Source organism: Ursus americanus, chromosome 13, assembly GCF_024610735.1.
Source record: "Ursus americanus isolate L20-20 chromosome 13, mUrsAme1.1.p, whole genome shotgun sequence".
Lineage (NCBI taxonomy): Eukaryota > Metazoa > Chordata > Mammalia > Carnivora > Ursidae > Ursus > Ursus americanus.
Genome location: NC_142139.1, coordinates 45,142,324 through 45,166,819, shown reverse-complemented (window position 1 = coordinate 45,166,819; position 24,496 = coordinate 45,142,324). Strand labels below are relative to the sequence as shown.

Below are 24,496 nucleotides of genomic sequence, written 5' to 3'. Positions count from 1 at the left end.
GGTCAAGGTCACCAAACAAGAAGTCACCTAGTTTTGAGAAAAAATTAACTCTGGGTTATTCTTTAACATTCTATGAGATGCTTTCCTGAATTTAACTTAAAATTACAAGATCCATTTATAGACCCAAAAGTAGAGAATTATTGAATCCTTACCTGGGACCAGTCTCACAGCCAGACACAAATTTAAAGCCAAACATCCAAATCTTTTTTTTTTCCCCCATTAGGTGCAGAAAACAACAAAACCTCTGCTTAATGTATAAACAGGGAGAGCAACTGAAATAACACTGTTCCTGACTGGTTAATACCCAATCTGCTTAATAATACACAAATAAACAAACAAAATCACTATGCATTTGAAATGCTTTGCAACTTTTGCTCTTACCTTTCATAAGTCTAGTTTCATAAAGAATATGATCATCTCATTCCACTCACTCTATCATCCACTCTTATCTCTGCTGTCAATAGGGTGACCAACAGAAGGAAAAAAAAACCCTTTCCATCAACAGCAGAAACGTTTAACATTTTGAGGTAAATATATGTATGTAGGGCATATGCCTAATAAAATATGTTGAATAAACAAGTGAAGTCCAAACCCGTGGAGAATAAAAGATGAGTCTGGGCAGTGCTCATATCAGAACAGTGCACTGCATTTAGGATTCAAAGATTCCTTGTTTGACTGCATAAAGCATTTATTGTTTTCAGTTACTAAAACAAATTAAGATTTTTATCTTCCCACAGTGTCCCAGAGAACAGGTTACTTGCCAGCAGTTAGCTATAGATAGATAAAAATACAGATATAGAGACACAGATGTACATATTAGTAGATGGATACCTTAATTGTAGTCGTGTGTGCTCCAGGGTATTCTTTTTCTTCCAGTGTTGACCATCTTTCTATAAATTTGGATACCAGGGAATCATCATAGTCCACTATCTGAAATCCAGAGACGTTTGCACCTCCAAATTGAATTTTTAATAGGTCTCCATCAGTAAATCCCTAGACATAGAACGCGTATGTCAGGCTTTCCATTAAGAATCAAAGAGAACTTAACATTTACCAAATAACTCAATACATTGTGGTTTTACAAATGTCAAAGAACACATGAGAGATAAAACGCGTAGAGTAAATGTTTCGTGTATTTATCAGCCAATACTCTGCACCAATACCTACAGTCATCTTGGAATCACAGTGGATCCTTAATCAATGATTGTTTATTGGTTGTACTCACATAAAAGCTCTCCATTTTATTGAGAAATCTTCCATGGATAAGTACTGGTTTTATTTATTCCATCTACAACAGAGCACTACCACATAGTTATAGATACTCAATAACATAAAGCTAGTTCCCAAGAGCTACCACATGGTAAGCAAGTTATTCCTATTTAAATTGTTCATTCTCTCGGGTGATAAAACATCTTTAAAATGAGAATGGAAGGTACTAAATGCCTAGTCATTATTTGAACAAACTTTTTCATATTAAGTGTGGAACTTAATTTTTTATAAAATATATGAAAGTTTAAAAATCAATCTCTTGCATTATTAGGATGAATTCAGTCATTAGTAAAACTAAACATGTGGTGCTTCCATTGATTTCAAATATTGTGCTCTCATAAATCCTATCTCAATTTGAGAGTACATTCTCTCAAAGATGAAATCACAATTTTAATAAATCACAATTATAAATATTTTCACCTTATACGTTTACTCATTATTCTGCATAAGGATTGAAAGCATCCCTGAATCCAAAACACAGGAGAATCTTTTCTTTGTAATTGATATTAAAAAACATATTTTAATACTATTTGTGTAAAGAAGGCTAATTACTTTGTTATTGGCTCATAATTTTGGTTTTTCTTTTCATTGAAATAATGCAAATAGTGCAAGAATATATGTAACAAAAGTCACAGATTTTCCGCTCTGCCCCACCCAGGCTTCAGTTAAGCTGCTTCAAAACAATCAATTTCAGTAATTTTTGTTTTTCATTTATTTACCTCCATATTTCTGCATGACACATTTTCGCTATTCTTTCTTAATTTGTCCATTTTAGATATTTTTTATTGAGTTTCTGCTTATGTCAGATGAGTATGTAATTCATTCACATTTACCTGCTCACCCATTTAATGTTTACGGTTTTAATATTTATAATTCTGTTATTCAGAACAAGGTCAAATAATGTGGTGGGACTACATTTTCCTTTTTCTTTTTTAAGAAAGAGAGAGCATGAGTAGGGGGAGGGGAGGCAGAGAGAGAGAGAGCGAGAGAGAGAATCTTAAGCAGGTTCCATGCTCAGCACAGTGGTGGGGCTCGATCTCACAACCCTGAGATCAAGACTTGAGTGGAAATCAGGAGTCCGAAGTGTAACCGACTGAGCCACCCAGGGCCCCTGCATTTTCCTTCTTGAATAGTATTTCATTCTAATGTTAATAATTGCTTCATTTTTTTTTTCACTACTATAGTTTTCTATATACCTATGCTTATTTTTCTCTGGTTGCTCCATGAAAAATTTCCATGTTTATATGAGTAAGTCTTTTTTTTTAAAGTAACATCAAACACATCAAGTAATCTGTTTCTCTTTTTTCTGAATATTTAATTTACAGGAGACCTTCTGAATGCTGCGATCTGAATTGGTGCCTCTTTCTATCTCCTCTGCAACTGTTACTCTGGCGTGTCCCTTCACCATGTTTCTGACTAGTTCCCCCACTTCCTGGATCACTGTTCTCTCACGTTTTACACACTCCTTCTTACAGAGCCCTCAATCCTTTCCAAAGACACACTGGAGGTTAATTCTTTGAGACACTGAATAGCTCAAGATATCTTCATTTTGCTCTGACACTTGATTAGTATTTTGGCTGGGTACCAAATTTTAAGTTGAGACCCTCGTGATCTGAAGGCATTGTTCCATCAACTTTTATTGTTCCTATTGAAAAATACAATGTCATTATTTGTATGTGTCCTGCTTCATACACCTTTCTGCCCTCACCTCCCACCTGTCCGAAACTTTAAACATCTTCTATTAATCTCTGAAATTTCATAATGACATCTTCTTTGAAACATGAAAGAAGTCTCTTTTCTTTCATTGTTTTGTATACTCAATGGGCATAATTGTGTCATCGAGTACTGGGAATTTTTCTGAATGCTTTTTGATAATTTCTTTCACTGTCTTCACTATTTTGTCTTTCTAGAAAGCTGATTATTAAGACATTGTAACTCTTAGATTAAACGTCTAAGTTCCTCACAGGTTCCCTGCACACACCACTTCATATTGTATTGTCATTTTGTTACATATTCTGGAAGATTTTTCTTAACCTTTTCATCAAAGTCATATAATTTACTTGTTATTTTAGAAAAAAAAAAGTTAATGTCAGATAGTTCTTTCTTATTCTGAGTTTTTTTTTTCTTTTTCATAACATACTTTTTCTCTTCTTTATGGATAGTTAAATTTTCTCCTATTTCTCTGCAGATATCCATTACAATTTTAAACATTTTTCTTGTGTTTTCTGCCTGCCCTGTTTATTTTATTTATTCATTCATTTATTTGTTTGTTTGTTTTGTATTGCATCCTTCATGGCCCTGGCTTTTCTCAAATGACTGATTCTCCTTGGCTATTTTAACACTTAGACACCAGAAAATTTCTTGGAATTTCAATGGGCATGGGAGAGGCTTGTTGATGAATGTGTTTCACCATAAAGTAGATAGTAAGGTGGGGTGGATTGCAGTCTTTCTGTCCATATCTATGGGTTGAAGAAATGAGAACTGGATCCCTTTCTGACCACTTCTTCATCACTTTATGTACAAATTATCCTTTTAAATGCTGTGTCGGCATTTAATCTGTTCAGCATTTAATCACAATCTGTTTTGGGAGCCTAATCAAGCATTGCCAATTCCTGAGGAAATTCATCAATAATGGTATCTGAGGACTTTTCTGTCTTTTATCACCACCTCCTTTATCACTCATTAGACCCTGGACAGGGAAAGGGGGACATCTCCTATCAAGAGTTGGAGATGAAAGCTCTTCAACTCTGAATGGCATTCTTTAATTTTAAATGTCAGTAAAATTTTCAAGTGCTCTCTAAATTCTCAGCAACTGCAGCACTCCTCAGATTCTTTGAACTTCCTGATTCACTAGAAGTTCCATATGGTGAAGATACCAAGTATTCAGAAATGGAAAAGCAGAATTTGAATTCAGATAAAATACTAGGTATGCTCCTCCTTAGAAGTATGACAGGAGCAGACACTTGTTTTCTGTTTTTAATTTTTTTTTTTACTTTGGTCATTCGTGCATTTCTTTCCTTTTCATAGCATCAGATATCAACTCTCAAACTGATGAACCACCTTCTGTCATTATTTCTCAATGTTCCAATATAATCTTCTCCATCTGGACATTTTTAAAGATCAACGGCTTTCAGTGTGGCTCTGTGTTGTTTATCAAATGGCACAATTCACACAGGGGACTGACTGTCCAGGCTGTTCCCTGCACAGAATGTGGCTGTGAAGAGAGTGAATACAGAGCTTTGGCTATTTTAACCCTTGCTTCTCTGGTAGGGAATCATTTAGGATCTATAATATCCTACAAATGGATAAATTCTAATGAAGTTAGTCATTTCATTGGTAGACAGAAGCTTTATCTGAACCACCAACTTCTACTAATAACATGCAGATTTGAGATTTACTATTCTCAATCACTGGGGCCGCCTTCTAGTGAAAACAGTATTTATCAATTGTAAAGTTTTTTTTTCCCCATCATTATTAGAAATAATGTCTTCTGATATAACAATCTAATATTCCAGAAACCACCTACAGAAATAAATCTACAGGGGCACCTGGGCTCAGTGGGTTAAGTGGCCAACTCTTGGTTTGGCTCAGGTCATGATCTCAAGGTCATGACATCAACCCCTGAGTGGGGCTCCATGCTGCTGAGAGTAAAGCCTGCTTGGGATTCTCTCTCTCCCTCTCCCTCTGCCCTTACCCTCCATCCCTCTTTCTCTCTCCCTCTCTATTTCTAAACAAACAAAGAAAGAAAAAACAACAAAGAAAGAAATCTACATTTAGGTAAATATGAAACCTTTTCAGAGTTCTATTATGGTTTTTAGAACAAGCTCTCATTTTCTCCCTCCTTTTCTCACTATCTTCCTGAGGTTGGGGAGGGCAGTTTTCTCAGTCAAGTAAGATCATACTTCCTCAAAGAATATAAACCTTTGCAACGGGAAAGGTTTAAGGTCATTATACTACTGATCTAAAAACTATTTTGAAAAAAATGTCTAATGACAATTCTAAATTGGCTCTGATTATACTTAAGAGAGGAGGATACAATTAACCACTTGGATGTTCAATATAATCGTAATTTGACAGAAATCCCAATGGAAGTGATTAGCTACAGGGATTTAATTTCATTGTGTTGCTTACATAGCAAATAGAAAATCAGCAATAAATAAAAATAATATATTAATATTCTTGACATTTGCAGCTTTAATTTTTCACTAAGATGTATTCTCACAAATGTGAATTTGTTTCAAATATTGTATTTACTAAAAACATTAAAGGAATGAACAAAAGGAAAAAATTATAAAACACTGTGATAGTGAGAAACAAGAGAAAATTTGAACAATTAAACTTTAAATATTTTTGAAAACTTTTCCATGATTAAATATGCCTTCTAAGATAATTTATAAAGTTTGTCAAATATTTCTTATATCACTTATAATAGGAAATTGACTAGAAAATGTAGAGTGGGAAGTCTAAAGCACAAACTCAGAAAAATATTGTCACTTCTAATTGATCAATATAATCAAGATACGTTTTTAAAAATACCACTGATAAATGCTGGTCGTTCAAAGCTATTTTATAAGTATCTCTATTAAAATTATAAATATCAATTAATTCACCTACCAGATTTGCAATGATATAATGGTAACCTTTAACATGCTTTCCAATGGTAATAACCTAACAAAGATAAAGAAACAATTATGTAATACATGCAACAATATAAATTATAATTATTGATGTTATGACCCAATTGAGGAAAAAAGTGGAATTTTATCTACCATGTTTTTGGATATTCTATGATGAGTCCTGTTTGACAAAATATAATTATCAAATCCAGAGAATATTTCTCTCAGAAAAACATAACAATACACTTTTGTGCTTTATTAATGCTATCTTTCAAGAAGTCAACAACTAAACAAATAACTACCTCAGTTTTGTCAACAGTGAAAATAAGGTCACAAGATTTTATGAAATGTAAAATGAAAAGAATGTTGAATCTATCATAAGTCATAATTTTATTCCTACAAAAAGCTATTTTTCTAAAACATTAGACAGCTTAAATCAACACCTGAGATTTTTATATTCACACATCGACACTCAAATTTATAGTAGAACATAAATTTTAAAAAATATTAATAAGCATATAAAATTCTTAGATGAATCTATAAAATAATATTCCCATCTGAAGAGTCTTGAAATGCTTGCAATTTAGTTCAAATGAACATTATTATTTCCAGCTTGAGGCAGCAAAGCATCAGAAAAGCTAATCTTTCTCCACAAAAAAATTCTAAGTCCAAACTCATTGGCAAGATAAACACATCATGGAACACGTGGTCATTTTGGTAATGCTCACGACAGTTTGGGGCATTATTGAATCAATGTGACTTTTCACTGATCTATAGCAATTCAAGAGAGTAGACGTTGTTGAAACGGCCATGCTGTAGTACTTGTACTTAGATATTCAAATGTACTTTTTATTTTTAAGAAAATTGTCACACCAATAGAAAGCATGAAATGCCGGGGCTACAGACAAATGTTCAAACCATTAGCTCATTTCCCTGATGACACAGTTTTGGTGGCTTCCCATTGCTTCTAGCATAATAAGCAAAATCCTTAATTTATGCTGCAAGTCCAATGATCTTGAAAGCTTCTCCAGGCCCTCTTTTCCACTCTCTATACTAGAGTCTTATCAGCCCTCTTTTTAAGTATTTTTGTACAAGAAAAGGCTTCTTTCCATCACCTCAGGACTTCACATACTCTGCTTCCTCTGCTTGGAAAGTTCTCTCCATCACCGTATCATTATCTTATTAAAGCTTCAGGCACAAGGAATCTCAGCCCAATGTTACCTCTTGGGAAAAGACTTCCCTGACCTCCCCTTATCCCAGACAGTCAGGTACTCCAAAGCAATGCATTTAGTTAAAGAACAAGGGCAAAATCTTAGGAAAGATTCCACCAAATGCCCTTTTGATGGTAAGTGATAGCTATTTGGAAGGGAGTTAGAGCTTGTATCATTTTTTAACCTATTTTTATGTAATACAACTAAATTCACTTTTTCCAAGAAAATGAACCCTCTGTATTGAAAGGAAAACTGTGAAAAAAAGATGTCCTTCTGCATGAAAAACATTAATTAGCATCAATTGAATTGAGTTGATTATGTCCCTCATAATTCCTACTGATATCTGTTGATTTTGCTTACTGTTCATTCTACTTTCTGAATCATGCATGTCTTCCTTTTGGGAATTAAAAACAAACAAACAACAACAAAACGTCATATAAATGGTGCTACCAGTAGTTGAATTTAGTGTTCACTGAAAGAAAGGGGGGGATATGAAAATTCACTAGCCTTGCCTCTACTTAGGAATTTGTGTTGACCATACTATCACATTTTTGCTTTATAATAATCATTAACATTGCACTAACAATAGTAAATTTATTTTATTAGAAATATTAAATTTCTAAATGTTTCTGATGGCTAAGTCCTTCCCCCCCCATCACAACCAGAAATAAGTAACTCCAAGGTTTTATTGAATGATAAAATACTCATAATCAACAAAGATCGAATCTCTTTCTAACTTTAAGCTATTACACCAATAAAGTTTCATCACCTCTGTTCTCTTGTAAGTATTGATAGAGTGAATAAGTAAATAGTGTTTCCTTTTCTTGAAATGAACATCAACCCACTTTTTGCTTTGTAAACTCTACTCCTTGAATGTTTTCCATGACCTCCTAATTTTTTTGGTAATTTTTTCATAACACCCTGTTCTCTTCATTCATATATATGCCATCATTACAATTGCATATTAATTTCTGTATATATATCATAAATATTCACCTTAATGGGGTTTTGCCTGTTTTGTTTAACATTACTTTCTTGGATCCACACAGTGCCTATCTGGCAAACATTAGACACTCAAGGAAATTTACTGAATGAGTAAATGAACAAACCCAGGCCAGACAAACGCTGCCAGTATGTGAACCCTTCATAGATCCTTCTTTCCCTGTTAAAGATAGGTTCTTTCTCCTCCTCTTAGACCACATTGTTTTCTAACTTGTAATACTATAGTGTGACATGTAAAATTTGTCTTCCCCTCTAAACCATGGATTAATGGGGTACAGATACCACTCTTCCCTTTCTTTGCATATTTCGTCCTGGACACAGAGGATGTCTGTAGTTAATGTTTGCTGAATGATGCAACCAACCACTGTACACACTCATTTAATAAATTCAAGAGTGTCATAAAAATATGATATACATGTGCAAAATCTCTGTACCTTTTGAATGGATTTCCAAATGGACATTTAATCATCATATATTTGTTTCAAAACATTCCATTCTATATATTCCCAATTTCTCCTATAGTTTCCCTCTTCTAGTTTTGGAAATAATTATTTTCACATAGACTTTCTCCAACATTTATTATGATGATCCATGAATTCATAAATTCTTTAAAAAAAGACTAATGACTATTATTAAAATTCAGTTTTAATGAGAATCTCCTATGAAATTCAAATGAGTTGTTGAGGTTCACATTTGAACAAGGGGCCTTCAGGTTAAAAACAACCCTAACTTCATCTCCTGAGACAGGAATCAAGATTTTTCCACTGAAATGTTCACCTCTCTGGCATATAACATTTAGCTCTTTCTCATAACAAGTTAGGTTTATCCAGTTATTTAATATTTTATGCGAGATCCATTTTGTATGTCTTAGGGCCTGTATTATTACATATCAATTAAAGCTGCATCAACATTTATGTTTGCAAATACTTTGTGTTATACAAATTAGTGAATTAATTGTCTCCTCAAAGCCTAGAAGGGCCAGTAAATGCATACTTGACTGCCTATTTTTTTTCCAATCCTATATTATCCTAAGGAACTAGCAGCCACTACACACACACACACACACACACACACTCTCTCTCTCTCTCTCTCTCTCTCTCTCTCTCTCATCAGTTGGAAAAAGAAGCAGATACCCAGTGAAACAGATCTTAACTCACTAAATCTTGACACTGCTTCACCAACATCCCTGGTCACTTACCCTGTGTATATAATATAGTGGATCTTATTTTTATCATTAGGATATTACTGAATGGCTGTCCTATCCTAAAAGACCTTAAATGGAATCAAGGTGGTATGGTTAAGTACAGATGAAACATCCTTATGTCCGGTAAACTTCTCAAATGGCAAACACAGACTGAATATGTCTCTCCTACATATTTTAATTTCACAGATTAACAGTTTCAGAGTGACACAAAGCCAATCTAACTGGAGGAAAAAAAAATCTTGGAAAAATAAATACAGGCTTTATCTGAAGACACAGATGCATTCAGACAATATAGGCTTAACGTTCCATACTGTGCTCTAATGTCTGATGTTCTCCATATTTTACCATGAACTACTCACTTTTCCCTTAGAACCCCAGCCTTATTTTCACTTAATTGATGGCTGTGTTCTTATCTCTAAAAAGTTCAATAAGTAAAATTTTAAATTTCCAACTAAAAATATCAAAGTTTAGGGCATTGCTTATCATATAAAACATAAGACTCAGTAGTTACAGACTGAATATAGTTAATGATTATCATGATGTGTCAGCATGATTGAAGACCATCTGCTATTGCTAACCGAAGCCAGAGGTAATTTAATTGATGATCTCTGCTGCATCCTACATAAACCATAAAGGAAAAACTGCTGTTCAGCACCTCAGGCAAATACTCATTGCAAATGCTGACACTGCACGCACATTCTATATTTGGTGCCATTAGAAAACAGAGGGTAGCCAACCTGGTCTACGATGTCGTTTACTTTATCCCGTTCACAGTCGAGGATTACACGCCGTTCCTTTTTTAACTCCAGATCTTGAAAAAGTGATCGGTATGTCTCATCTTTCTTGTCATTGTTAATGTTCCCCACATTGATAGCAGTCACTTGCCATTTCTTCTCAGCAGCAGAATCCAGCACAGCTTGCAGTGTTGATAAGCCTAGGAAGCCAAAGAAAAATGATGACTGATAAAGATACTTGAATAACTCAGAATTACGTTGTGAAATTGACAGCGAATATATTTTTACGGCTGATATTTTTGTGCAACTGAAGGGATGTTGACTCCTCCAAAAAGCTACAGTGATGATCTTTATCGACATCGACTTATTTCCGCTTCACATCAAAAGCTCTTTTATCTATATGCTGTTATTCTGATGGAAAGAACCATGGTTTGGGGGCAAAATAGTCTCCCCTTCTTTCAGCTCTCTCAGCTGTCTTCTTTTGGATATTACTAAAGAGCAATGTCTGTGATACCTTTGGTTAAAGTGAGATCTAAAGACATTACACACATTTCTTTCTCTTAGAGAATGGGCAAGACTGTTTCTTTACATATGACAGTCTATCACTTCATATTAACATCCTCAAGAGGTTGCAAACATTTTCAGGGAGACAAATCTACATGAGTCTTTGTAAGCATATGAGCCAATAATCTCGATGAGGCTGTTGTATTTCCTTCTATTGTCTTCTAGTCAGCAGTTGTTTTTCCTCAGCCTTCTGTTACATCATGTTTTTGTTATTGGAACTGATCCCATAGAGATTAAAATGTTCACCTATTAACCAGATGGTAGCAGTTAGTTTTCTAGCTCAGATTTGTTACATTTACTTAACTTTCCAAATGTAAGAGCTGTTTACTGTTTATCAATAGCTTTGCTATGGCATCATACGACTTATACAGTGACTAACTGAACATAATAAAATAAATAAATAAATAATAAATAAATAACTAAATTTTCTTTTTCTTTTTAATAAAAATGCATTGCCTCCTATGTAGGATTGAGAAGGAAAACAATTGGGGAATTTACTGCTTAAAGTTAAATGTGCAGTTTAGCAGTTGGAAAAGCAGTACATAAACTTGTCTTCCACACCACTTCAATTCTTCACAGCCAACCTAAATTCATTATTTCTATTAATAGCTTAATGAACAACATCAAATCTGGGCTCCAAAAAGAATTCAGGACTCATCACATCATCTTCCTGATTCCAGAAAGTCATACATCTTTCTCAGAAGAATGCTGATTTCTTTTTACCCATAAAATGTGGGATTTGCCTAACGTGATCACACCGCTTTATAAATTTTATTCATATGCTACACTTTATTTCAATCCATTTACTATGGCAAAAATTTGTGCATTCTAAAAAAAATTATTTAATCTGGAAAACATCATTAAAAATTGTATTGATTCAATACTGGCCAAGAAGATGCAAGATTAGCCTGGAACATCTTGTGATACAAAATGCAAGGAAGCTCTCCAAAACTATCAGCCTTGTGTCAAAAGACTCTGGAGCCAATGTGTTGAAGATCACTTAAAGTAAAGATAAGGCAATTTGGATATCAGTAAGAGGAATAACTGCAAAAGACTTAAATACATAACATATCTTAAATCCATGAATCCTAAATTAATATCTAAAAATATAAACTACCAAAACTGAAACATCAAGAAATAGAAAATTTGAACAGACTGATAACCAACAAAGAAACTGAATCAGTGATATTTAAATACATATAAATATCTGGTTGCCTTTGAAGGATACTGGGAGCTGAGTTATTATTTTGAAATTGGTAAATAAAGGAAGAGAAACAAGAATTTTCCTGCCCTTCCTATATGAACCATACTCAGGATAATAATTAAGACAGCTTTTCCTTTTTGGAAAGACTCCAGCTAACAAATGAGGAAGGAATATAGATTTAGAATTACAACCACTTGTAACACCTAGCAAATTAATGAATCAAGGTAACAATCATTAACTGTTGCTAAAAACACAAAAAGAGAGATGACCAGAAGCTACATGTCTCTAAATAGAAATATTTAACATCACCTGTGGAGTATTCCTGCAAAAAAATATGAACATGAATCTTACCAAGCTTCTAGATCAAGCTACCAATTTATAAGGAATATGTAGCAAAGTAATATGCTAAATATCAGTGTTGCAATCATCAAACTGAAACTCTACATATGTTATTAAAGACTTAAGAGATATATTAAACAATTTGGAAATAGGGACCTCATTTTTATCTTGATTCAAATAAACTGTGGGAAAAAATAGATGATGATATTAATGAATTACTGTGAATCTGCCTGCAAATGATAATGATATTGTGGTTGTGCCAAAAACGGGAGTATTCTTTCACAGTACAAACTGAAATATGTACAGATGAAATTACATGATGGCAGGTATTTGTTTCAAAATAATTGTGAAGGACAAAGGGATATAGATAGTTACAGGATTCCTTGTATATTGGTCATTAACAAAGCTGAGTTAAGAGTGCTTGGGGGTCTTCATACTATTCTCTTTATTTTTTATTTAAAATATTTCATTATGAAAATTGAAAATAATTTATTTTTATTTCAATTTGGGAAGTTGAACCATAAACTGAACTTAGAGTGAATTTTGGGGTTTTTGGCAAAACAACAATAATTGTTTCCTCTGTGCAGTCCATGTACCAAAAACACAGGATACACAAGAATTTCTCAAGGGATAATTTAAACAAGAGACCACATTATATTGTAAAAAAAAAATCTATTAATGATAAAATTTCTTTTAAAAACTTCATGGATCACCTATGATTTTCATTCACTATTTATAAATAAATCTTTCCATGATTTAATTCAAACCCTTTTCCTGTTTTTCATCATCAGTGAAGATAGAACATACAGCTGGCCATCATGATCAATTCAACAGCTCTCAGAGTGCTTGAAAACAGTTATTAAATCTATCCAGTCTTTTTTCCTGAGTGGGAAAAAAAAGCTAATTTTCTAAATCTCTCTCACTATCTAGGTCCTACTTTCCTACATTATAATCTTTATGCAACTAACTCTTCCTTGTTGCCTCCTTAAAAACATTATATCCATGAATGATCTTCCATTTGCTATCCACATAATATCATACAGCACTGGGATTCCTTTCTTCCAGGCAGAAATTATTTTTTGTTTTTATTTAATCATGAAGTTTACCACATACTAAAATTTCAAGTGTTAATGTTCTTGATATTCTATTCCAACTTTCAACAAATATTATAAGAAATTTTGGATATAAATAATGATTTGTAAATATCAAGTGATAATTCTATACCTCACATTTATTGGCAGTTCATCTTGTCAAAAAATATGGAGATGATGTATTAAATTAATAAGAATGCATTTAAAGAAATGGTTGAGTTTTCAACTTATTCATTCTTGTGTCAAAAGTAACTCACAGTTGGTGTGGATTTTCAGTTATTAAAACTCTCAGAATTAATGTTTTGTAACCTATGAAGCCTAAAAACATTACATCCATTAAGAAGCTAAATAGCTCAAGTGGTGCAATATCAGACGTGATTAATTTAGTGCCATCAGAAGACAATGAATAATATTAACTCATCTCCTAGGGACAGCCAGAAGTAACTCACAATCCATAAAATAGTCTGACTCATGATTTAAAGAGATTGCTGTCCCATGCTTAGTAATCCATATTCTTGGATTTGTTTTTTTGCTAATAGCAACAGACCTCTTAGTCTATCGACTTGATTTGTGTCTTCCCCACAACTAAGAGTTTTGTATTAATTTTGGTTACTTTAAAATTAGCAGATCATTTTAAAACCCACTGAAAATACATGTTACAACTACTGAGGTGAAATTAACCTCTTCAAACCTAACACAAATTCATGTTCTTGGTCTCTTGGTACCACATTCTAATTAGGGGGAAAATATTACTTGAGATAATTACTCTTTCCCTTCCACACAAACTGGTATCTTCGTAAATACCTCCATCCCTTAATTGGACTATAAACTTGTATGGACAGTGGACATTCTTTATAAATATTGGTTTACTTCAAGTTATTACTAAGTGGTAATTACTCTACTTTAGTATCTATACTATATCAGGATAGCTGAATTATAGCAGAGACTGATTTCTTATTACTGAATTACTCAGAACAAAGAAAGCTGGAGATACGCAGTTGTTCATCTACAAATAGGGGAAAAAAAACCCAGAAAATTAATAATTCCTCCTAATCCATATATTTAAAATACATTCTAAAGTAACTCAAGAATATTACAAGGTCTAAAATTAAGTTTTAAACTCTATATTTTCAGGCTTTTGGCTAAAATAAAGAATGACTAGACTATGTTTGTTGGACTACATTACCACTTCAAGAGCCTAACTGTTGCAAGACTAGTTATTGTTGTATAATCTATTTGTGAGCTGACAATTATCCTAAAACTCTCCCAAAGTATTACCATGAGTACTTCACTGTTTCATCTTGAGCTAGTGTTAGTAATACCGGGAGAGAGTTATAGAAAGGTTATCAGCCTAAAGACAGGTAAAGTCTAAGTGTTTTAGTCTGTATATTAGTGAGTAGAATTAAGAATGATTACTGCAAATAGGTATATTTCATTCAGACTATTTTTTTCTTTTCAAAAATATTTTCTTTGTTTCATTTAAAATTCACTGCCATTATTCATCTTTCAGGCACAGAAATTAATATTTATGATCTCTAAATCATGGCAGCATGCCTAGGCAGATTAGATTAACATATATTTCCCCCATTGACTTTCTCAGGACATCTGAAAAGAAATTTATAATTTGGAAGCATTTTTATTCTATGCATGATTTCTTCTTGGAACCAGAATCAAAGTGCCTTCAGGGAACAAATAGTATGGCTCAAAATTAAAATCAAGACATAAAGGTATAAAGCATTAGTTCTGGTTTTACTTACTGTCTATAGAAACGTGTTGTCTTACCTTATTGACATTGAACCAATAAATAGGAAACACATTTTGATGAAAGTCTTGGTTCAAATTTAATACATAAAACTATATTTAATGCATTAACATAGGTAAGCCCATTACTCTATAGTTCCAAACGTATTGAAGATCTATCTACCTACTGTCTATGAAGTAATAATATGCTTTTAGGAAGAGCACTGGGTCATCAAGGAGTGATACAGTATGGCTTGGATAAAGAGAAGACAGCGGTCCTAAAACATCACAGGCACCAAATGAACATTTTCAGCACTCCTTTCATGAGTAAACTTGAAATAGAAGAAGATGAACTCTACCAAGACCAAGATGCATCTATGTCCTCCCTTGTTTATAACTGGGACATGGACTCCTGGACTAGGTGCTCAGCATTTTGATGGATGGTGGGAAGCAGGAAGGGTTTAAATGGCAGTCTTAGGAGCAGTGCAATAAAAAAGCATAGACAATTTTAATTTTTTTCATCTAGCTCATATTTGGGGCAAAATGTTAGTGACCCATTTTCAAGCTTTGGCCCCATGCTGCTCAAAAGAACATCAATTAGTATATTTAGAAATTAAAATTTAACAATATAGAGGTTCCTGGGTGGCTCAATTGGTTAAGCGTCTGCCTTCAGCTCACGTCATGATCCCCAGGGTCCTGGGATGGAGCCCCACGTCAGGCTCCCTGCTCAGCGAGGAGCCTGCTTCTCCCTCTCCCTCCGCTCCTCACCCTAGCTTGTGTGCTGTTCTCATTCTCTCTCTCTCTCTCAAATGGATAATAAATAAAATCTTTAAAAAAACAAAAACAAAAAAACCAATATGTTTATTTAATTCTAGACTCTCAGAAAAGTAAAGATTATTAAAAATTGAAAAAAATAAAACCCTATATGCCAACAAATTAGACAACCTAGGAGAAATGGATAAATTCCTAGAAACATATAAATTACCAAAACTGAAACAGGAAGAAATAGAAAATTTTTTTTTCTCTTTTTTTTTTTTTTTAAGTTTATTTATTTATGTGACAGAGAGACAGCCAGCGAGAGAGGGAACACAGCAGGGGAGTGGGAGAGGAAGAAGCAGGCTCCCAGCGGAGGAGCCCGATGTGGGACTCGATCCCAGATCGCCAGGATCACGCCCTGAGCCAAAGACAGACGCCCAACGACTGCACCACCCAGGCGCCCCAGAAATAGAAAATTTGAACAGACCAATAACTAGCAAAGAAATTGAGTCAGTAATCAAGAAACCACATGGCTTCACAGATGAAATCTACCAAACATTTAAAGAAGAGTTAATACTTACTCTTCTGAGACTATTCAAAAAATAGAAAAGAAAGGAAAACTTCCAAATTCATTCTATGAGGACAGAATTACCCTGATACCAAAACCAGATAAAGACACCACTTAGAAAGAGAACTACAGGACAATATTCCTGATGAATATTCTCAACAAAATGCTCTCAAACTGACTTCATTAATACATTTTAAAAAAAAATCATTCACCACAATCAAGTGGGATTTACTCCTGACTTGCAAGGGTGGCTCAGTATTCACAAATCAATCAATATAATACATCACATCAATAAGAGAAAGGATAAGAACCATTTGATCAATTCAATATATGCAGAAAAAAAATTTGACTAAGTACAACATCCAGACATGATAAAAACCCTGAACAAAGTAGGTTTAGAGGGAACACACCTCAACGTAATAAAGACCATCTATGAAAACCCACAGATAATATTATCCTTAATGGGGAAAAACTGAAACCTTTTCCCCTAAGTTCAGGAACAAGACACACATGTCCACTCTCACCACTTTTATTCAAAATTGTACTGGAGCCCTAGTTACAGGAATCGGACTACAGAAAGAAATACCAAATTGGTAAGGAAGAAGTAAAACTTTCACTATTTGCAGATGACATGATACTGCGTATAGAAAACAAAAAAGACGGCACCAGAAAACTGCTAGAACTCACACACGAATTCAGTAAAGTTGCAGGATACAAAATCAATGTACAGAAACCTCTTGCATTTCTATACACCAATAACGAAGCAGCAGAAAGAGAAACTAAAAAACAATCCCATTTACAGTTGCACCCACAATAATAAGATACCTACGTATAAACCTAACCAAAGTGGTGAGAGACCTGTACCCCGAAAATTACAAAACACTGATGAAAGAAATTGAAGATGACACAAAGAAATGGAGACATTTCATGCTTATGGATTGGAAGAAGAAATATTGTTAAAATGTCAATACTTCCCAAAGCAATCTATACACTTAATTCAATCCCTACCAAAATGCCAACAGAATTCTTCACAGAACAAGAAGAAATAATCATAAAATTTGCATGAAAACACAAAAGATCCCAAATAACCAAAGCAATCTTGAAGAAATGCAAAGCTGGAGACATCACAATTCTGGACTTCAAGTTTTATTACAAAGCTGCAGCAATCACAACAGTATGATCCCGGCACAAAAAGACACATAGATCAATGGAACAGAACAGAAAATCTAGAAATAAATCCACAATTATGTGGTCAATCAGTCTTTGACAGAGCAGGAAAAAATATCCAATGGGAAAAAGAAAATCTCTTCAACAAATGGTGTTGGGAAGACTAGACAGCAAAAAGCAAAAGAAAGAAACTGGACCACTTTCGCACACCATACACAAAAATAAATTCAAAATGAATTAAAGACCTAAATGTAAGACCTGAAACCATACAAATCCTAGAAGAGAACATAGGCAATAATTTCTTTGACCTCGGCCAGAGCAACTTCTTTCTGTCTCCTGAGGCAAAGGAAACAAAATCAATAAATAAACTGTTGGGACTACATCAAAATAAAAAGCCTCTGCACAATGAAGGAATCAGTCAACAAAACTAAAAGGCAACCTACAGAATGAGAGATGTTTACAAATGATATATCTGATAAAAGGTGAGTATCAAAAAATATATAAAGAACTTATAAAACTCAACACCTGAAATAACAAATAATCCAATTAAAAATGGACAGAAAACATGAACAGACATTTCTCCAAAGAATACATACTGATGGCCAACAGACACATGAGAAGATCCTCATCATCACTGATCATCAGGGAAATGTGAATCAAAATTACAAGGAGATATCACCTCACACCTCAGAATGGCTAAAATCAACAACACGAGAAACAGGTATTGGAAAGGATGTGGCAAAAAAGGAACCTTCATGAACTATTGGGAATATAAATTGGCACAGCCACTGTGGAAAACTGGATGAAGGTTCCCAACAAAGTTAAAAATAACCTTATGATGTGGCAATTGCACTGCTGGGTATTTACCCAAATAATACAAAACCACTAATTCGAAGAGATACATGCACCCTTATGTTTATAGCAGCGTTATTTACAATGGCCAAGACATGAAAGCAGCCCAAGTGTCTATCGATTGATGAATGGATAAAGAAGATGTGTTATATATACACAAAGAATGAAATCTTGCCATTTGCAATGACATGGATGGAGCTGGAGAATATAATGCTAAGCAAAATAAGCCAGTCAGAGAAAGACAAATACCATATGATTTCATTCACATGTGGAGTTTAAGAAAAAACAAACAAACAAAAGGAAAAAATAAAGAAAGAAAGAGAGAGAGAAAGACTCTTAACTATGGAGAAGATGGTTACCAGAGGGGAGGTGGGTGGGAGGATGGGTGAAATAGTTGACGGGGATTCAGAAGTGCACTTGTTGTGATGAGTACTGGGTATTGTATGGAAGTGTTGAATCACTATATTGTACACCTGAAACTAATATAACACAAAGTATGTTAAGTAACTGAAATTAAAATAAATTTTTTTAAGTTGAGAAAAAAAAAAAAGAAACCTTTATAATCCATGAAGTAGAGAGAGCGCCACATCAAGGACAGACCAAGTTGTTTGAAATTGAAGCATGTAGAGATGTAGTGAAAGATGAAATAATGGAATCTGTTTTTAAAGCATGCATAGCAGGGATAAAGGGAACAAAGACGTGTGCTCGTAATCACGTAACACTACATAAGGAAGTGCTTCCTTGAAGTGTATGAGGTTAATGGCTGTAGGAAAGAAAACCAGTCACACAATAAATGCACGAATGAGCTTTTTAAAGTGTAATATGATGGCAAAGCTATAAAAATTAAGACAGTAATAAGAAAAAAATTGGATAGCAAAATCCCATTTCCTCGGTCCAGGTAAAACACTATATAAAGATCAAGTCATTTGCTAATATTTTGAGTCTTACACACTTATCTCTGAAAACAGTTTCAGATCTAGTGTAACATTGTTCATATTAAAACAGGAGTACAGCTATTTGATGATACCTTGAAAATGTGTCCATAAGGCCATTTTTGGCTTAAATATATGATACATAACTTTAATAGAGAATACTATAACTCTAATAGTCTTCTCTCAAAAGATGAACTTAAACTCAAATCCATTTGTACAATTTCATGACTGGAGATTATCTCATCACTTCAATTTTATTTACTATTTCCGAAGTCTGTATTAATGAAATCACTTCAGAATGTTTCATGTTCTTTTCACAAGTGTGTAAACTCATCCCTCGTCACCTGATCACCTCCCAGAGCTTTTCTTTGTATCTCTCTTCAAATACTAGAGTTTCTCTTTTTCTGTTTATGGCCTCTGTCGTCTAAAGTTCATGTTCACCTACAGGGAGTCACAGCGAGGGTGAGGTATGCCCCTAGAGGAAAACCGCCACCTTCAACTTTGTCAAACAGAATTCATCTTCCGATCCTTCAATTTAGCCAGCGAGATCCAGGTTCTCATATCATCACAAACTTAAAATACGCAGATGCTTAACTCTTATTAATACTATCTATTCAATATCAGCTCTGTTCCAGCATCATCTTAAGCGTTGTGTGTACACTTAGAAACTGGACACCCAGTGTAATGGGTGCTGCCTGGACATTGCCTTCTGGGGGCTTACAGCCAGGGCACAAATGAAGACATAGTGCTTGGCCTGTGCAACTGAAACTGGCCCTGAAACATAGTAGCTCAACAGCAGTTCTTGAGTAAAAGAACAGATACTACTATTCAGGATAAATTGTGGTAAGTACTATGTAGGGAAAGAGGAGACTTCTATGTGAGAGAATAAAAGTATGAAACGCAGCTCTGTGGAAATGCTCTAGAAGCTAAGACGTGAAGGAGGAGAAAGAACGAGAGGCGTGTGCAGAGATTTGAGCTGCAAGGGTTTGGTTTGGTGCATCTGGAGACAGTGAAAGAAGTTTAGTTCGATGGATTTAGCTTAGTGAGCAGGACGGTAGCATCAATTGGCAGGAACCAGACCTTAGAGCCATGTTAGGGATTTTCTATTTTATCTTCATTTTCATGAGAAGTGTTTTAAGCAAAGGAATGATAAGGTCAGAAAAGCACTGAAGAGCATTTACACGTTGCGAATACTTTGTGGAAAATGGATTAAAGAGAAACGAGTGTGGAAACGGAGGGGAGGGAGAAGGAACATGTGGTGGTGGCCTGGCCTGGAGCGAAGACAATGAAAAAGAGCGTCCAGAGATAAAATATGTTTGCGTGGTAGAAATCACTGCAACAGGAGGCAGGGGTGAAAGAGGCACTCAGAATATTCGCAGATTGTAGGCTAGTTTTATTAACATGACAGAGTTCTAAAGGAGTTCGCAGAGAACAGGAGGAAAGTCTATGAATAAGCTCAGTTTTGAAAGCCTTTTATCACATTAATAAGAAGTATGCTTCGGAATCATCCAGCACATTGTAACCCATATTTTCTTTAAATGGTTCTGTTTTAATTTTTCATTCCTCGTAGGAATAGCAAAGCTCTCCCTTCTCAAAGCGGGGGGGGGGGGGAGAGGGGAGGGGAGAAGTTGTTGACTTAGCAACTTTTTTCAGCTTGTAGATGCTGGCAGGCTTTTCCATGGAGTGTTCTCATTGCCGGGACTGGGAGGACAGGGCAGGGAATCAGACACCTAGCTTGAGCACCCCAGATGGGATTGCTGCAGCAAATGACTACAGACTAATCAATGGCGAATTGACTGGTGGCTGGCTCTCTTCTTGTCTGCCCTTGCGGGTTAACAAGGTGCCCTATCTTGGTCGAGACAGGCTTCTGGGTTTCATTTGAACCTTTAAATATTCCAAGAAGCAAGCTGCTGAAGAAAGCCTAGTTTGGACTTAGGTACTCTTACAATAACGGTTCTCAATCCTTTTGAGTTTGGTTATGGATACTGTCTTTAGAAAAATATAGATGCAAACATGTGCACAAATGCTTGTTCAACTTTAGTAAGTACACCCACTGAAGCCAAATCACGGACCCAGGAATAGTTAAGAACATCTGAGATTCCAAAGAAAATGAAAACACCAATGTGAAAAGATATGTGCACCCCTATGTGTCTTGCAGCATTATTTACAGTAGCCAAGATACGGAAGCAGCCCAAGTCTTGACTAATAGATGAATGGATAAATAAGATGTGGTATATATACAACGAAATATCACTCAGCCGTAAAAAAGAATGAGATCCTGCCATTTGTTACAATATGGTTGGATCTAGGGGGTATTATGCTAAGTGAGACAGACGGAGAAAGACAAATACCACATGATTTCACTCATATGTGAAATCTAAAAAACAAAACAAATGAATTAACAATCAGAATCTATTAAAAAAAAAAAAAGCAGAACCGGGCACATACAGAGAACAAACTATAAAATATAGAAAACAGAGAATACGGAGAACAAAGTGATGGCTGCCAGAGGGGAGAAGAGTAGGGTGTTGGGCAAAATGGGTGAAGGGGAGTGGGAGATACAGGCTTCCAATTATGGAATGAATAGGTCCTGGGAATAAAAGAATGTAGTCATTGGTATGGTTGTAGCGTTGTATTGTGAGAGATGGGAGCTACACTTGTGGTAAGCAAAGCGTAATGTACAGAGTTGTTGAATTACTATGTTGTACACCTGAAACTAACGTTAACATCATGTGTCAACTATACTCAAATAAATAAAATTTTAGAAAAGAACATCTGGGATTCTATGACACATACATCAAGCAGGTCTGTTAATACGAAACTTCGCAACATGAAATGTGGGAAACACGAAGGAAGTAACTCCCCCTGAAAATGCAACTTTAGTATAATGAGCCAAGATTCTATCCAATTAGTATGCTAATCAATAACATCTCATCATAAACTCAGAATTACGAAAACATGTGGGTCTGGTGTCAGAAGACCTGGGTCAAATTGTACCAGCCGCTCGAGTGGATCATGAGCAAGTCCTTTAACTTCTCTGAGGTTCAGAGATGTCATTTTAAAGCAAGGTTAATAACGGTCACCTCTTCCTCATAAAACTTTTGCACGTGAAGATATTTAATTGCTACAAATTTCTCTAGAAGTCCTTATTTGCATATTTATTCAGGTTCACTTAAATCAATTTTCAAGGCAGTCACTTCGAAGACCTTTGACTAGTAATGTAGTCCCCACAGGGTCTTAGCTGCTGACGTCAGAAGGTGCTATTTACATTACAACTGAACATCTGGGCATTGGGTTGACAGAGTCTCTATCCTTAAATTGCACATTCACTTTTTTTTAAACTCTAAATATGTTTCCCAGGTTTCAAATTGCATTATTCATTTACACAGAAAAATTAAACCAAGTGACCCCTAGGATTTAACACACCTGTGTAGCTCCATAATATCACATAGAAGTGTCAAGTGTAGGCACTGAATTTGACCCATTACAAAGGCATAGGGATATTGTCACTTACCTCTGTCGCTGTCATAGAGATAAGCAAACTTGTCCCATTGATAGTATTCAATCAAGCTAAGAAGTGCTCCTTTGAGGTCAGGTCTCATCTGAATGACAAATGGATGTGTGCCATCTGTTGGGAAGCTGGGAGTGATGAAGGAGACATGGAGCGTTCCACAAAATGATGTGATGGTATTTACAGACTTCTTGTCATAAAATCCAAAAATAGCATAGACTCCTCTTGAAAACTGGGAGCAGACTGAATAGGAAAAATAGAAAGGATAAATCATTGAAATTGGCGTACAATAATGTAGATTTGCTTAAAACTTAATGCCCTTTTATATGAAACATAAAATCGAATTGAAAAATACAGAATTTATATCGATGATCCATCCAATGTATAAGTACTTATTTACTTAGCTGAGGTCATGATCTCAGGGTCTTGAGATGGAGCTCCAGTGTGGGCTCCATGCTCAGGGGGCAGTTGGCTTGAGGATTCTCTCCCTCTGCCTGTCCCCGCACTCACACATGCACACTCTCTCTTTCAAATAAATAAATAAACCTCTAAAAAAAAGTGTAAGTAACAATCATTAGATATGTGAAGAACAAACTGCAGTTACCTGGCATTTACACACATTCATAACATCTCATTCCCTCTAATATCTGATTCTTTAAAAGGATTTACTGTGTTAATGACGCTTCATGCTAGAAGGTCAGAGTGCTTATGAAGAGTTCTAATGCTGACCCAAAGTTCTTCAAGAGAAACCAGATGCAAGACTCACTCACATCATACACAAAGAGACATATCACCAGAAAGAGACCTCTTACCTTGGGTCTCTCAAGTCAAGTAGCGATTAAATGGAGTTCAGAACGCCTAATTTTAATCTTTCTCATGGATTCACTTACCCACACAAAACAAAGATTATTATCAAAATATTCTGATTTAGGACCATAATCTTTTAAAAAAAAGTAATATTTCATTTGAAAGTCTCCATCACTCCACAATCCCTTACCCTCTAATGATATACAGTAAATGGCATGTGACAATACCTTCTCCAACCCCCTCCCCTATTGTCAATCACTAATTATTGTTTATTCTAACACTAAATATACTCAAATGTGGTCCACTTATTTGTAACTCTATTCCAATCATCCAAGTTCATTAACAGCCTATACTTACATTGTACTTGCCTTGTGGCTGGCATGATCTATGGCACATTAACTCACTTACTTCTCATGAAAACCCTTGGGGCAGGAACTATTATTATTCCCAAATAGGGATTTTGATAGGAAAATTGAAACACAAGATTAAGTGATTTGCCCAAGGTCACACAGCTAGTAAGTGAAAGCTGCTGTGCTCAAATCTAGCATCTGGATTCAAAGTCCATGCTTTTAACTAATGGATAATACTGTTTTTCTCACTCGGATTATTGGAATACCTGCCCAACTTTCTTCCTTCATCCAATATTCCCTTTCCATTCAATTCTCTACAACATAGCCAGAATAATTTTTTGAAACACAAATCTGAAAATATCTGAGAAGTAAGAGTTACCTCTTCCAAGACTGATTCCTCTGAAATGCCCTATAGAAACCACCCATGACACAATGCTTAAGACCACCAATTCAGGTCAATCACATAGCTTTACATGATTAAGTAGCTGATATATTTTTTTAAATCACAAGGGTCATTTCAACCCAAGGAAATGTAAATATGCTATCCAGTAAGATAATCTAATAAACCGGAGCATAATA

General features: G+C 34.9%; 1 protein-coding gene across 1 annotated transcript in view; it reads right to left on the bottom strand.

Moving 5' to 3' along the window:
• The window catches only part of GRIA2 (glutamate ionotropic receptor AMPA type subunit 2), a 146,695-nt gene that overhangs the window by 53,672 nt on the left and 68,527 nt on the right, over nucleotides 1-24,496 (bottom strand). Inside the window, exons 3-6 of the mRNA XM_087866547.1 lie at nucleotides 22,764-23,003; nucleotides 10,040-10,236; nucleotides 5,884-5,937; nucleotides 832-993 (exon numbers count right to left, since the gene is read on the bottom strand). Coding sequence (XP_087722673.1) covers nucleotides 832-993; nucleotides 5,884-5,937; nucleotides 10,040-10,236; nucleotides 22,764-23,003 — 653 coding nt within the window. The remainder of the gene's footprint in view (nucleotides 1-831; nucleotides 994-5,883; nucleotides 5,938-10,039; nucleotides 10,237-22,763; nucleotides 23,004-24,496) is intronic.